General features: G+C 44.4%; 1 protein-coding gene across 1 annotated transcript; it reads left to right on the top strand.

Annotated features, from left to right (window-relative positions):
• The first annotated feature begins 13,549 nt into the window (after positions 1-13,549).
• Positions 13,550-14,440, top strand: LOC124671088. The gene has a single exon (XM_047207521.1). The coding sequence runs from the start codon at positions 13,550-13,552 to the stop codon at positions 14,438-14,440; it is 891 nt and encodes a 296-aa protein (XP_047063477.1).
• Positions 14,441-14,940: the final 500 nt, after the last annotated feature.

Here is a 14,940-nt window from a genome sequence, read left to right on the forward strand (position 1 = left end):
CTAGGGGATACATTGCCCCATCTACTACTACTGACCCTATGCTAGAGGTCCTATCTACGGGCCGTCACTGCCCTCGTCGTCATCCTCAGAGCTCTCATCGGCACTGCTGCCGATGGGCTCCTCGTCGCTACTCCCGTAGCCCTCCACGGGGGCTTCGTCCCCGTCTTCATCGTCGCTGCTGTCGTCGTCCCACCACATGCGAAGGCGCTTTGCTGGCGGGTAGCCCTCGAGGGAGTCGTCGTCGTCGTCGTCCTCCTCCTCCTCTTCTTCCTCCACCACCCCCTCGGAGGAGGTGAAGTCGTCCCAGGAGAAGCGATCGTCATCGCTCTCCTCCTCCGATTCCCCGTCGGCGAGGAAACGGAGGTCGCTCTCCCCGTCCGTCGAGGACTGGTCATCCTCGGACCAGATGGAGAAGTCATGGTCTGACTCCTCCCCGGCCGCAATGGCGCGGCGGGTGTTGGCCGCATGGACCGCCGCCGGGTTGTGCTCCGGCGTCGGCTCGCGGGACATGGAGGACTGGCTGGAAGGGTCCGATAGGGCAGAGGAGGAAGAAGACATGATGGCGCAGGAGGACTTTTGGACTGCTAATGCGAGGGGGATGCAGAGCAGAACTGTTCATAGCGGTTAAATAAAAGGGGATATGGTGAAAATTCAATGCCACAGCAGTTTCCGATGAAGTGGTGTTTGAAAGAAAGAGAAAAGACTGCCAAATCACGCGGAGAAGTTGAGAAGGCAAGTCATCATGGTGACGGATACTGCGACGGTTCTCGCCACGACATGACCCGACGAAAGAAAGCGTAATGATTTTGGAAATACCATTTCCAAAACCAGGGGGGCATGTGTTATCACCAGAATTTAACCGACTCAGAGGTGGGCCGCAATCAAGATGGGCTTAAAGGAAGTATACATGGAGGATTACGTGAATTGGCCTGTTATACCAAGTTGGGTTTAATTGCCCTTGTATCTGTAAAATATTAGATCGCATCTTAGTTTAGAAAGTAGAATCTTACCCGTGCACGGTTTGGTGCACGCCCACATTAGAAAGTCCGCTGGACTATAAATATGTACCTAGGGTTTATGGAATAAACAACAACTCACGTTCAACCCCAAACAAACCAATCTCGGCGCATCGCCAACTCCTTCGTCTCGAGGGTTTCTATCGGGTAAGCGACATGCTGCCTAGATCGCATCTTGCGATCTAGGCAGCACAAGCCCCACGTTGTTCATGCGTTGCTCGTACTGAAGTGCTTTTGATGGCGAGCAACGTAGTTATCATTAGATGTGTTAGGGTTAGCATTGTTCTTCGTTTAAGCATGCTTACGTAGTGCAGCCCTTGCATATCTAGCCGCCCTCACGCCTATCTCAGGTGTGGGGGCGGCACTCCGCTTGATCATTATTTAGTAGATCTGATCCGTTACGATTGCTCCTTGTTCTACAAGGATTAGTTTAATATCTGCAATAGTTAGGCCTTACAAAGGGGGGAGGATCCGGTGGCACGTAGGGTGGCGTTCGCAAGTCCTAAACGGGATGTTCCGAGGATCAACTTCATGTTGGTTTTTAGGCCTTGTTTAGGATCGGCTTACGAGCACCGTGCGTGGCCGCGAGGCCCAACTCTGGAGTAGGATGATCCGATTATGCGGTGAAAACCCTAAATCGTCGTAGATCTCATTAGCTCTATCTTGATCAAGCAGGACCACCAAGTATTCGTGCACCCCGTACGAATCATGGGTGGATCGGCTCTTTGAGCCGATTCACAGGATAACTCCGAGAGCCGATCGAGGCTCGTATTTAACGTTTACATGTATGCCCTGCGAGAAACTAAGCGAGGCATCCCCATCACCTTCCCGGCCAGGTATAGGTCAGGTGGCACGCCCTTGCACTTCGCATCGCCGCGTGTGACCAGAAGAGCATTGCGGGCCGTCGCTCGGAGGGGTCTCAGCCAGCCGCAGCTCTAGGCTCTTCCCGGCTCTACGGTGTTGACAAGGCCGCTGCCCGCCGGTGGGTTTTGGCAGTCAACAACAGGGTACCACCGGAAAACGAGAGGATGCAGTGGATTGTGGGGAGAGGAGAGGAGGCAGTGATTGGGGTAGGAGGAAGGAGCCGAGATTGGGGAGGAGAGCAGGCAGCCGATTGGGTCAGGCGAGTGGTTGACCGATCTAGGGTTTCACCGTGCCCCCACACGTCTAGGAAAGGAGTGTGACCCAAATGAGAAGCCGTTGCTGTCTCTGCCTGTCGGTCCCTCACGGGCCTGGTCCCAGCCGTCACTGACTCATTCAAAGAGACCACCGGTGCAAAAAGAAGCTACTACATCCGACGGTTCCTGTGAAAAGTGGGACTCAAAAATTACTGTTGCATGTGGATTGGACGACCCAGATTCGTTTGCCCCTTCAGACCCCTGGTTGAGAGGGTAGTCTTTGAACATTTATAAAAGTAATTTTGCTACGAAACGGACGCGTCCATCAACAGCTACTCGCATCTGGGAGTAGCTCGTTGGACTTCGTTTTCGGTGAATTATTTGTTCAATATTTGTGGCCGGTTTGTGAACTAAGAAATCTTTAAAAAAACCATTTACATATAGGCCGTGGATACTTGCGGACAACCGTTGGAACAGCTGCCACCTGCATCTGAACCACGGCCTATTTCTTGTCTTCGGGACACCACATACAGACTAAAACAGATAATTTTGATGACCAAAATGCGGGGGCCGTTGGAGATGGTCTAAGTCACTCAGTTCACAATTACTCCTAGAATTATATAAAGTCAAACTTTATAAATTTTGATCAAATACTTACAAAAAATAGCAATATATGTACTAAATGTTATTTAAATCATCATAAAATATAATTTTTATATTATATGTATTTGATATTATAGACGCAGATATCTTTTTATACTATTGGGCAAGCAAGTAGGACGATGATTTATAAAATCATCGATTTTTTCCATAATAACATGGCAACAAAATGTTATTACTTTTTTTTGTTGCATATTCTATTATTTGTATGACATAACATACTTGCGGAAAATCAGATTTTCACAATAAATACCATGCACACCCAAACAACAGAACTGAATTGGAGGCCGTTTCCTTTCCATCTTGGTTTTGGTATTCCATTCCAATTCAATTTTAAGGGCGAATTCTATGCATCCAAACACAGCGGTAGGGATCTTTCACTGGACACGTGCGCCAACAGTTTCAATGTCGGTGCCTCGATAACATAGATTTTTGATATAGCAGCTGGACCAACTATGATCAATCTCTCAAGGCAAGGTGCATCTTGAATGACCAGCTCCCCGAAAATCATAAGGGATCTATGCTCCAACAAGCCAGACACACCAATCGTACGAATACTCAGCGAGACGATGCGGAGGCTTATGAACACGTGGATCCCCTGAAACTCAAGGCCCTTGAGCGCAGTACAGTCGGCGATCAGGTTTTGGATGGCCGCAAGATGCTTCAATTCAGGTAATACAACGAGATCGCCGTGAATATCAGGGAAATTTGTAACGGTCCACAAAAATACCCCTATTAGAATTGATTGTTCTTTTTTTCCTTTATGCATGCATCATATCATATCCATGTGTTTTGCAAAATTAAATTATTTTTATAAACCCTATTCCAATTTGTTCAATCCCATATGGTTTATCTAACAAACCCTAAAACCAAACTACAAAACAAAATAAAATACTTTCAAATATTCATATTGCAAATAAAGTTTGAATTTCAAAAGTTTTCAAAACAGATTTTTGAATCAAAAAGGAAAAAACAAAGGAAACCCTAACCTCTAACCGGACCAGCCCAGCTAACCTAACCCGGGGCCCGTCTTCTCTTCCCCTTCTTTCTGGCCCAAGTACCCCATAGTGGACTGAATTATAAGTAGAAACATTTGATTATGTTGGATTTTCGCAGGTTATCATCCAACAAAATTGAATATCACGGGAGACATTTTAGCACACAAAATCAATTATCACCGGCAGCGACGGAGACAAGGGGGGACGAGGGGGGCGCAGCCCCCCCTATGCTCATGATTTTCCTTCGAACACAAACCATGACAGCTCCTTATTTGTGTGTATTTAGCTAGTTCTGCCCCCATCATACTAAAATTGCCCCCCTTATACTTCATTTCTGGCTCCGTCCCTGATCACCGAATGTACTACTGTATACTGATAGAGGCTATGCGAAGGAGAAATTTGGACAACACCCTTCCGGTTCCGGAGATGTGATTGTACTAGAGTCTCCTCCTGCCCCCGCGCAGTCGCATCTCCTACATCCTCGCCAAGCAAAACAGAGCAGACAACAAAGCAGCAGAGGTCGATCGAGAGGAGCCTGCACGCACGGACAGCGCCGGCATGGCCAAGAAGGTGATCCTTGAGGCCGTCGCCGTTCTGGCAGCGGTGCTGTTCCTTTTGTTGAACGTCCCCGTCGCCGGCGCCACTTCCCCCTCCGACTCCGACGAGGGTAATGAGCTGCATTCCCAACCCGTTCTTCTTCGTTGCCATTCCTTAATTCGTTGTGTGTCTTTGTGGCTTAATCCTAGTGTGTTTCGTGTGCAGCTGCACCTGCATCCCCCGCCGCCCTCCTCGACTGTCCGCCATCTCCGGACAAAATATCTATATCCGGGGGCAAAGTGCTGAAAATTTTCTCTTCTTAGCCTTATAAATTTGTTTTCCTTCAGTAATTCTCAAAAAGTTGGGGGGGGGGGGCGGTGCCCCCTGCTATGTGCATAGCTCGCCTCTAGCACTCAGCACATGTAATGGATGCTCAGTTTCAGTTGCTTATTATTATTATTATTATTATTATCATTATTATTATTATTATTATTATTATCATTATTATTATTATTACTACTACCACGTGCAACGCACGTCTATACAACAATCCCCTCACTCTCAAGAATCTTGAAGCATCCCTTCCGCTCTCGATAATTCAGAAGAATTCCTTTCCACTCTCAAGGACCCCAAAGAATCTTGCTCTCGGTGATGCTCGTAGTTAAAATAATAATTCATACAATATGTCACGTCGGTCCTCGCTCCCTCGTTACCGGGGCGGCAGCATCGGCACCAATTGCGAACATATTTGATTATTAGGATCATGATATTTCTTGTCTACATTGAAGCCAAGAATTCAAAACTCATGGGCCAGTAAGCCCACTCCATGCAAACAATTACCAAGCAGTGAAAGATGGTAACACTCAACAGCCTCAAGAACTAAACATGCCATTTTGTTGCAATTTTACTAAAAGGACCAATATTCCATCTACAACTAATTACTTTGTTTAGGATAAGTTATTTTGACATGAAACATATACTTATCAGTTTCTCCTAACATCCTGGTAAAACCTCAAAAATAAATTCTAGATCATTGAAAACAGAAGCTTGTACTTTATAGCACCATAGATACCAAAGATGCCTCCAGCGACATTTAAGATGCACATAGGCTAGACAGGAAATCATTTATATACAATGTGCATGATATGAGAGATACTTACATAAACTACTAGCACTACACACATCAGCTCTAGATGTCCTTGCTCCACCATGAAAAATGAGAGTATCAAACACCATTGAGAGAATGAAGACACAATGCTCTGTCAGGCTCAAATGTTGTGATGTACCATTCAGTTCATTCCTTTGCTCAGAACTACAATCCGCAAATAAAATAATATAGAAATAGTATTCTTTCTTGCATGTTGCCAAACACAGAATGCCCCAAAGATCTAATTCTCCTTGCTGAAAATCATCTTCATTCCCTTTTTTTCCTCAAAACAGCTTAAGAATCATTCACTACACAATAAAACATCATATGAGAGTTAGGTCAGGCTAGTCTATTATGCAAGAAATAGTGTTAAAATATATGATCAGGAAACATGTGTAAAATCATTGCTAAAAATCATCTCCATTCACCCTTTCTCCCCAAAGTAGCTTAGAATAAAGCACATAACATCATAATATACAAATAAGATCAGGCTCCTCTATTGCAATAAGAGAGTCCTAACAAGGCTTAATTTACTTGTTTGTTTACCAGGCTTATAATACAAAGTTTTTATTTGGCATGGCAAAGTGAAACTATACATGATGAGAATGAAAAGTTAATACATTAAGAAAAATGGTTTCATTAGTGGACTGGATTTTATGTTCTATCAATGGGAAAGCTAATAGATAAAGGATAGGTCTTTTGAATTTTATATTCTAGCAATGCTCGGACATGATCACGCTTTTATGAATATTATATTTTATTTGGATGAATCGATTGCAAATGTAACAAAATCAGGCTTGCACGTCAATGCAGTTTCTACAATGCAACATAGATCTTTTGACTCACATCAATCTTTTAGTTATTTTCATTATATATAGCTTTTATTCACCTACACATCTTGTTAATTCGAAATGCTAAAAGTTAGGGCTGAAGAAACCGCTCATGATTCTATCTTCTATGTAGGTAATTAAGCCAATCTTTTAGTTCAAGAAAACCTATAGAGTAACTTTTTAAAGCAACGATACAACACTATAGTATGGCACCATTCTATTTTGATGGCATTTCATCACCGTTAACCGAATACACTATACAGACTAAAAATATTGAGATGCAAAGACCCCAAAAACATTATATAATCACCAGCTTCTAAGGACAAAAGTCTGGCCAGACACTAAACACCATTATATTTCTATCTGGCCTATTACATGTCCATAGGTTAGATATTATCTTGTTCACATTATGTTCTTTGTATGTATCAAGAGCAATATCATATAGACATACATGATGGATGAACAAGATTGTATGATAGTGAAAAATGATGCAAGAAGAAAGCAACCTTCTGAATGTCTATGGTTCGATGGAAATGAATCCATTCTCTTGCTCCTAGTATTCTCTCCATGCATCATGTAACTCCAAAACTCATAGATGAGGAGATAAGTGAAACCAATGACTACCTCATAGTAGGCTTAGATAATTGTGTACTTAAGTCTTAAGTTACCAAGAGATACAAGAAATATCATGCAACAAAAATGATTGACACATCTCATCACCATCTCAAACCTATTTTTGCACCTTTTGAAAAAACTGGCAATTAAAAAAATATAGGTACTTACATTGTCAATTACGATTGTTCTTTAAATAAGAGAAGAAACCTAAAGCGTGAAACGCATTGCCATGATGGTATCCAAGAGAGGGTCACAATGGGTTATATAATGTGAATTCCAGAAATTAAATAACTGATATCATTATGAAGCAACACCATATGTGCCGAGCAAGTGTGGCACGACAGCCCACATCAACCGAATGTAGGGCACACATTCGGTGCTAGTGAAATTAAATTACCATATGCACTTATCGCACAAGCCTACCGGAATTTTTTTAAAATACATGTGGAGAGCAGACATCACCTCATATCGTTGGATTCACTTCTATTTTTATGACATAATATCTGCAACATTTGAATAGAAATATTTTCAGCAAACACGCCACATATTCCTTGCACCTTACATTATGTTCAGAGTTAGCAAATAAAATTGGAACTGAAAATATATACCCAACTAAACTGATTGTCATATTTTTGATATGGTCGATGATGATGTTTTATGTACTGGGAAGACATCGATTGTCATGTGACTAATCTTGTTTGCCTTGTATTGAAATGCTCTGTAATTGGACGTTGAACCCATTTCATATGATGGGAGTTGCCGGAGTATTAGGCGCGGCTCTGCTATGCGCTATTCATGGAGCGACCGTAGAAAACACTCTATTTGAGGACGGTGATGGTGCAAATACCTTCTGCGCTTTTAGCCCAACTCAAGCTGAAGAAACTTATTCAATGGTCACTGCTAACCGTTTTTGTTCCCAAATATTTGGTGTTGCTTTTTCCAATAAACGTTGGTTACATTTCTTTATGCTATTTGTACCCGTCACCGGTTTATGGATGAGTGCTATTGGATTGAAGTTTTCAACATATGCTATTCGATCATACTTTGTTCAGCATCTTCCAGTAATACCTGTGTAGAAATTATATGTGATAACATCAGATGAATTTACAATGGAAAAAAGTATGTAAGTCTGCCATGGTTCTCATATTTATGACCCCTGTTGTATAGGGTTAGTTATAAAAAACGAAACTCAGTCATGATTATAAATGAGTACTTAGAAATCAGTGTATTATGTGATTCTGCCTAATAAAATATATGGATATTGAAAAGTTCTGAAAATTTTAATATGTTACAAATGTTTAATAAAATTTCCATTCGTTTACCCATTGTTGCAAGCATTATACCTTCACCGATTTAAAACAACCGGAAGTATTGCATTATTAAAATCTCAAGGACCTGATAATACAACATCCATTGCCTCCCCTTGATGATTGATTGCAAGAAACAGTTGATGCAACGATCCTAGTGAGACAAATGGACCGAGTGAAGGAACAGAATAATAGCTCTTGCCTTTAGCCCTCTCCACAAACACATCCTCGTAGCTACTGCACTGTGACCACAGCCCTACATATGCAAGCAAAAAGAGGATAAGAGTGAAGCAGAATGAAAAAAGATCTTTAGGAGCAAATGCAAATATCATATCCATCAAGCCAGCAAAAAATGTAACCGACGAGAGTGCCGCTTTATAAGCATCTTGTACAAGAGAATATCAGTAAAATCTAGAATCGCCAAGGGAAGAGATAAAATGCACAAGTGGATAGATTTACTGTCCCAAAAAATGGAATATGAACACACTGTTAATTTTTCCATCGGATATGAACATAAGGATAGCAATATAATTTAATAAAGAATGGTAAATACTGATTCGATTGAGTTATACGTGTGATTCATACACCCAAAATTCACATTGTTGTAAAGAAGGGCGCTCAGAAACATGATTCAATCTAAAGATTTAAAGGCATTGCAACTTTATATTAAGAATACCGGGGGAGGGGGAGACCTAGAGCTTGCTTAGATGAAGGCGAGCGCACCAGCAGTGCCGTTGCGTGCGAGGGACACTAGCGTTAGCGTCAGGAGGTGGCATTGCAGGAGTGGGCGGCCAAGGTCGCTGGTGAGGCGGCGGTGTCACAGAGGCCACCGACTGCGCACTCATGAGCAAGTTTGTTAATTAAACAAACAATTGCTCGTGCTCAATTCTGATCGCAGCCACATTTATATCACTTTCCAATGTATAAGTCACCATAGCATCTGCATATCCCGCCCTTTCAGCCATGGAATCCTGAAAAACCTTTGCCCTGCGAGAGGAGGCTTTGGCTGCCCACAATTCACAACTTGGTAAGTTCCACAAACCAGTCAAATCCAAGAACTCAGAAAGAATTCATTAAGGTATATGTAGATTTGGAGGTTTGTTTCAAAACAAATGTAATTTGGTCAAATAGACTTCGAAATAGTTGTTCAATCACCTAGAAAATTTCAATTAATCGGTAATAAATCATAATCAATATTGTAGTCATGTGTTAAATATAACGTGTCATTTTCCCTATCCTAAGAAACTTAGATTAGCATCATCATCGTACTGATCTTTGCCTACAAAGTGGTTAACAGTTAATCTGTACATCGACAGATAGTTCGAGGGAATTGTCGAAACAACATTGGTTCATTCCAGAAACAGGCACACTTCGCCAGTGGCTCCCAAGGTCACTAAACCTTGACCAAAAATGCATATAAATAATTGTTCAATTGGGTTCCATTTGTGAATAGGGGCAACCAAGGTCACTAAACCTCAAGAAAAATTACACATAAATAAAGGCATCTTTCATGACTACCTATCTTATTCACCACTACATCATTATTCAAAGCTAGATCGAGATTGAGAATTAAAATAAAAGGCTAGCTCAATATTTTTCAGAGGTTTTGACGCAACCATGAGATCAACCTGAACGTCTCAATTTCTACCTCACATTAATATGATTACTGAAGTGGAAGGGTTGCATGCAGCCAAATCAAAACGTATCATTCTACCAGGCCAGAAATAAACTATATTTGTTTACTTTTGCAGATTTTGTGTAGGTCTGAAAATTGTTCACAGCATCAAGAATAGGTAGCTTTTGTCTATACTGAAGAATGAAGATGATTCACAAGCTATAGGTTTACAGTGTGAACTCTATCTGAGGTCAGATTGTTCTCATCAAGAAATGGCTAAATCTACCATCTTTTTTGTGCTGCGGATTCCATACCAAGTCTCAGCTCGAATTTAAAAACATTCTAATGAAGGGTGAACTGGACCAACCACCTAACCTCCACAAGTTACTTCGTGAATCCACCATTCACGCACAAGAATCGAAAAAGAAAAACAATAACGGCGAGATTTCAACTCCATGGACTGCAGACCAGTTCTGCATGCTTACAGGACAAAACAAATTAACCAATACAAGATCTTGGTGTGCGTCCAGAAACGTATTTACCTACGGAAGGCAAGTTTGGTGGTGAGGATAGCGGTGCAGGCTTCGGGGCAGGTTGTTCTTGTGTGCACTGGGCCAGCGGCGACATCTGGGCCATCGCGTCCAGGTCGATGCCGTCGAGGGACACCCTATGGTCGAGTGCGATAGTAGGATAATGGCGAAGCGTGGGGGTGGGGAAACTCGCGTCGCGCAAAGCGGGGCGCGGCCAAGGCATGGCGACGTTCGGCGCGTGGCGCAGCGGTCATCGCGGGCACCGTACGGTGGAGGGCAGCGGCGTGCGGCGGTCGGAGAGGCCGGCATGCAAGGGGAACATGACGGGGGACGATACAGTTTGACTTGACGGTTTTCTTTTTTTTTTTGAGACGTGAGCGGATGGATTCAGCGTGGAACGGGAGCGTCTAACACTGTTTTAGCGGTAATCTGAGCCGCTGATTTTGGTCTGGTCAAGATTGTCTGGATCTGCCTCTTTAGTTCTTTTAATAGTAGTGGAGATTATTATTAAGGAGGCCCTTTGCCCAGCCTTCTTTCCCCCAATTTTTGTGGAGTAGCTTTCTTTGGCTTTCTCAACTTTGAATAATACTTTCTCCGTGTAGAAATATAAGACGTTTTAGGATATGTGGGCAAATTTTCGTCACGTTACGAAATTTTCCATGTTTCCACTTTTACCCTCCCGCACCGTCTCAACCTCCCTCTCGGCCGCACCCTGTCACCATCCCTCGTCGGCGACATTCTGTCGCTCGCATCGCCAGCACCCTCTTCCTCAACCGCGTCGTCGGCACCTCTCCCTCGCGCGCGTCTCCGCCACCCTCTTCCTTGCGAATCGTCGCCTCTCCCGCGCTCTCCAAGAATCTGCCGCATCGAGGTGAAGAAAATTTGCCAGTTTTCCCTCCTCCGGCGGCCAGATCTGCATCACCTGCGCTCGATTTGTCGATCCATGGTCAGGGTGGAGCTCCATTCGTGTTGTTGGTAGTGCGGAGTTTGAGTCGTAGCCGGAGAAGACCGTCTCTCAGATCTCGGCGAAAGCACAGAGGATGAGCATGACCATGCTTCTGTCAGCTCATTCGTGGAGCATGGTGAGAACGAGGAGGGTGCACGAGACAAGTTTATGTATCTCCCGTGTTATTAGCTCTATAGAATTGCATGCACTAGCTAGTTCAATCAAAAGACCGATCTAATGAAAATGACTAGATAATTGTATTCAACACTATTCTGATCGTCATTTTCGCTAGCATGACCTAGCCTCTGCATCATGTCTGAAAAGCCCAAGTATGCCGAAAAATCCCCCATTTGTTTCTTAATTACTATGTCGATGAAAAGCGTCTCCCATTTGTTTCGAAAAATATAATTTCAGATTCATAGGCCATCCTGGGGGAGGTATTGCGCTAGAGATCCGCCCTGATCTCGTGTGATTTGGATTAGTATCACATTGCTACCACCGTTCGTACATGTGGATGGTCAACGCTCAAGACTCGAGGCTTCAGAAAGCTGCCTGTCAGCGACGGCGATTGCATTGCCGTCAGCAGTGAAAAACTTTCATGGTGTTTCGAGAGAGAGTGACAGAACAATTTGCTTCAGAAGAATGTGGTCCGATGTTTTCGAAAATTATTATTGCCTGCAGTTAATCGTGGTAAATTCGCTGGAAAAACAGGTCTAAAAAAAAGAACACCGTCCATTTCATTGCCGTGGACATGGTGCATGAGCCTGTCTCGTTCCGTGTCTTCTCTCGTTATCGTGATTGACAGATTGTCTGAGTCGTTTCAGATGGTCGTTCGACATACTGTAGAATATAAATACTACAGAGATGTCGCTGGTGTTACTTTCAGAAAATAAAAATAGATGTCGATGGAGTGGGTTGACAAGGTCGATCCTATGAACGGGCGCCCTTCTATGCGTGTGCCTTGGAGATGGCCTTACTCACTCAAGTTCACAATTACTCCTAGGTTTAGTTAAACTCAAACTTTATAAATTTTGATCAAATATTTATCAAAGTAATAATATATGTAATAAAAATTAATTTTATTTAAATCATCATAAAATGTACTTTTTATTTATATGTATTTGGTATTATAGATACGTAAATCATTTTTATACTATTGGACAAGCAAATAGGATGATGATTTACCACATCATCAGTTTTTGCCATAATAACACGGCAACAAAATGTAATTACTTTTTTTTGTTACATATTTTATTATTTATTGTATGACATCACATACTTGAGGAAATTCAGATTTTCACCAACTTTGGTGGAACCGTTTGAAGTTCAGGTTTTAACAAATGACTGTGGGGAGCATCTCCAGAACAAAACAAGCTTAATTTCGTCCACGTTGAGCGTGTACCCTGCCCATTTGTTCAAACCCCGGGCAATTTGAATGTTTTTTTCTACAAGTTTCGGTGACATATAAGGAAAGTAAAATTGAAAATATGGGGTGGACATCCAATCGAGACGTAAAATCGTATTACGGAATTTTCCTTGATCTTAATTTCCCTCCTCCTGAAATGCGATCTCCATATGAGTCATGTACTAGTACATGGACTGGAGTAGCCTTGCCGTACATGTCGATGCATATGCAGGGGATATTATTTGATCTAACTTGAATTATCTGATTTTGTTTTGTGCAAATTTATGTGATGTAGTCTCTCGTACAAATGGTGATGCATCCGAAACAATTCATGCCATTTACACACGGATTAAATGTTCTCCTCCAAGTATGCCAATATATCTTAGTATAAAAGTCATTTCAAGTTCCTTATTTTTACTTCTAAAAAAACCTAGAGCCAACATGTTACTACAAACTGAATATCCTATCTCTATGAGACACCAAGTGTGCTTTGATCTCTACTCTCTAGTGGGTTGAAGTATCCTTTCCTGAATCAATCAATAGTAATTGTGGATGTGGCGGTCTTACTCAGATATTGGAGTATCTTGATGTAAACTTCACAATTACTATGGGAGTAGTTTTTTTTTCCAAAGTTACAGACAATTGCAATCCCATCCGTTAAGAATTTCGAAAATAATTTGCGGAATAATGAATTTCTTTTCCCACACCCCCCCCCATAAATAGCCCCGTACCATCTCCACCGCCTCCTCCCGCTCCATTACTCCTCGCTGCCGCGCGCCCGCCCTGCTCACCGCCTCTGTCCACCGCCTCTGCCGCGCGCGTACCATGTCCGGCAGCTACTCCTCGCGCCTCCGCGGCGGCGGCGCCGGTGGAAGTTTAGGAGCGACGACGCTGCTGGCAGCGAAGGTAGCGTTCGCGTCCGCCGCGCTGGCCGCGGCCGCGTCCCTGGCGCGCGTGGCGATCCCGCAGCTCGTGTCCGGCGCCGACGCCTTCCTCTGGAAGCTCTACCTCTTCTTCACCGTGCACGTGATCATCTTCGTCATCTGGAAGCTCTCAGACAGCAAGCACTTCCACGCGGCCGCGCAGCAGCACAAGGACCCGTGGGCGCCGGTGCCTCAGCACCCCGCGCCGCCGCTGCTGACCGAAGATGTGGTACGGCCCGCCATGAAGCGCAAGGTTGAGTTCGCGCCCGCCGACAATGCTGTCCGGGGCGGCGAAGAGTACCGCGTGCCGCATTTGGTCTCGCGGCGGCAGGAGGCCGTCTCTCCGGTGGAGCAGGGGGTCGTCTCCCTTGGTTCTTGCGGCGGCGAGTCGTGCGTCACGACCACCACGGAGTCCGATGAGGACGAGTCCTACGCCGCCGTCACCTCGTCGGCCTACGTCGCTGCCGCCAGCACTACTCAGAGCGTGGCATCGGCGAGGGAGCGCGTGTTCGTTGAGAGTGGGCTCTCGCTGCGTCCACCCACGGCCGAATACTTCGACGACGCCGACCACGACGCCGCCAGCGGCGACGACGACCTGGACGCGACGTGGAACGCCATCATGCAGAGGACGCGTCCGGCGACGGCACCGGCCTCATCCTCCTTCCCAAACGCACCACGCTCATCGCCTCCGCGGCGGAGGGCCCGCGAGCCGTCGGTCGGCGCGGCGGAGCTGAGCAGGCGGTCGGATGATTTCATCAAGAAGATCCACCACTCCTTCGGCCGGAATCAATAATTCACGCCCACTGGCCTCCTCCGATCCAAACCGCGGTCCGATCGATATTTGTCTTGCTGATCTGCATTGGCGCGCGGCCATGTCACCTGAGTTCGACTCAGGCGACCCAGCAGAGCGTCGGCACTGATTTCGGCTGTGCGCACCGCTCTGCACCTCGCCTCATGACGCAGCTGCTCCGTCCACAACCTGCGCCTTCCTGGATCTCCTCGTTGCGATCTGCATATGACACCTGCGTATGCATCTGCACAAAGTACAGAGCATTCTCTGAAATTCCCATCTTCCATTAACTTCAGTGTATATTGCCAGGCGTCCTTGTGGACGAATGGTTTAAGAAGAATCTGTAATATCTGAAGCTCCATTTTGGGTGTTGAAACACGGCTGGATACCGAGTTTCCTGGTTTAACGCTGAACTGAATGATATCATCTGTCTGGGTTATTTCTCTGAAAACCATGGAATTGCCTGAACAAAGCAGTTTCTGTTCAATGATTTGCACTTCCTG

This window comes from Lolium rigidum, chromosome 7, assembly GCF_022539505.1.
Source record: "Lolium rigidum isolate FL_2022 chromosome 7, APGP_CSIRO_Lrig_0.1, whole genome shotgun sequence".
NCBI classification, from domain to species: Eukaryota; Viridiplantae; Streptophyta; class Magnoliopsida; order Poales; family Poaceae; genus Lolium; species Lolium rigidum.

Coding starts and splice junctions, on each gene's coding strand:
- LOC124671088 (XM_047207521.1), top strand. CDS start 13,550: ATGTCCGGCAGCTACTCCTCGCGCCTCCGCGGCGGCGGCGCCGGTGGA.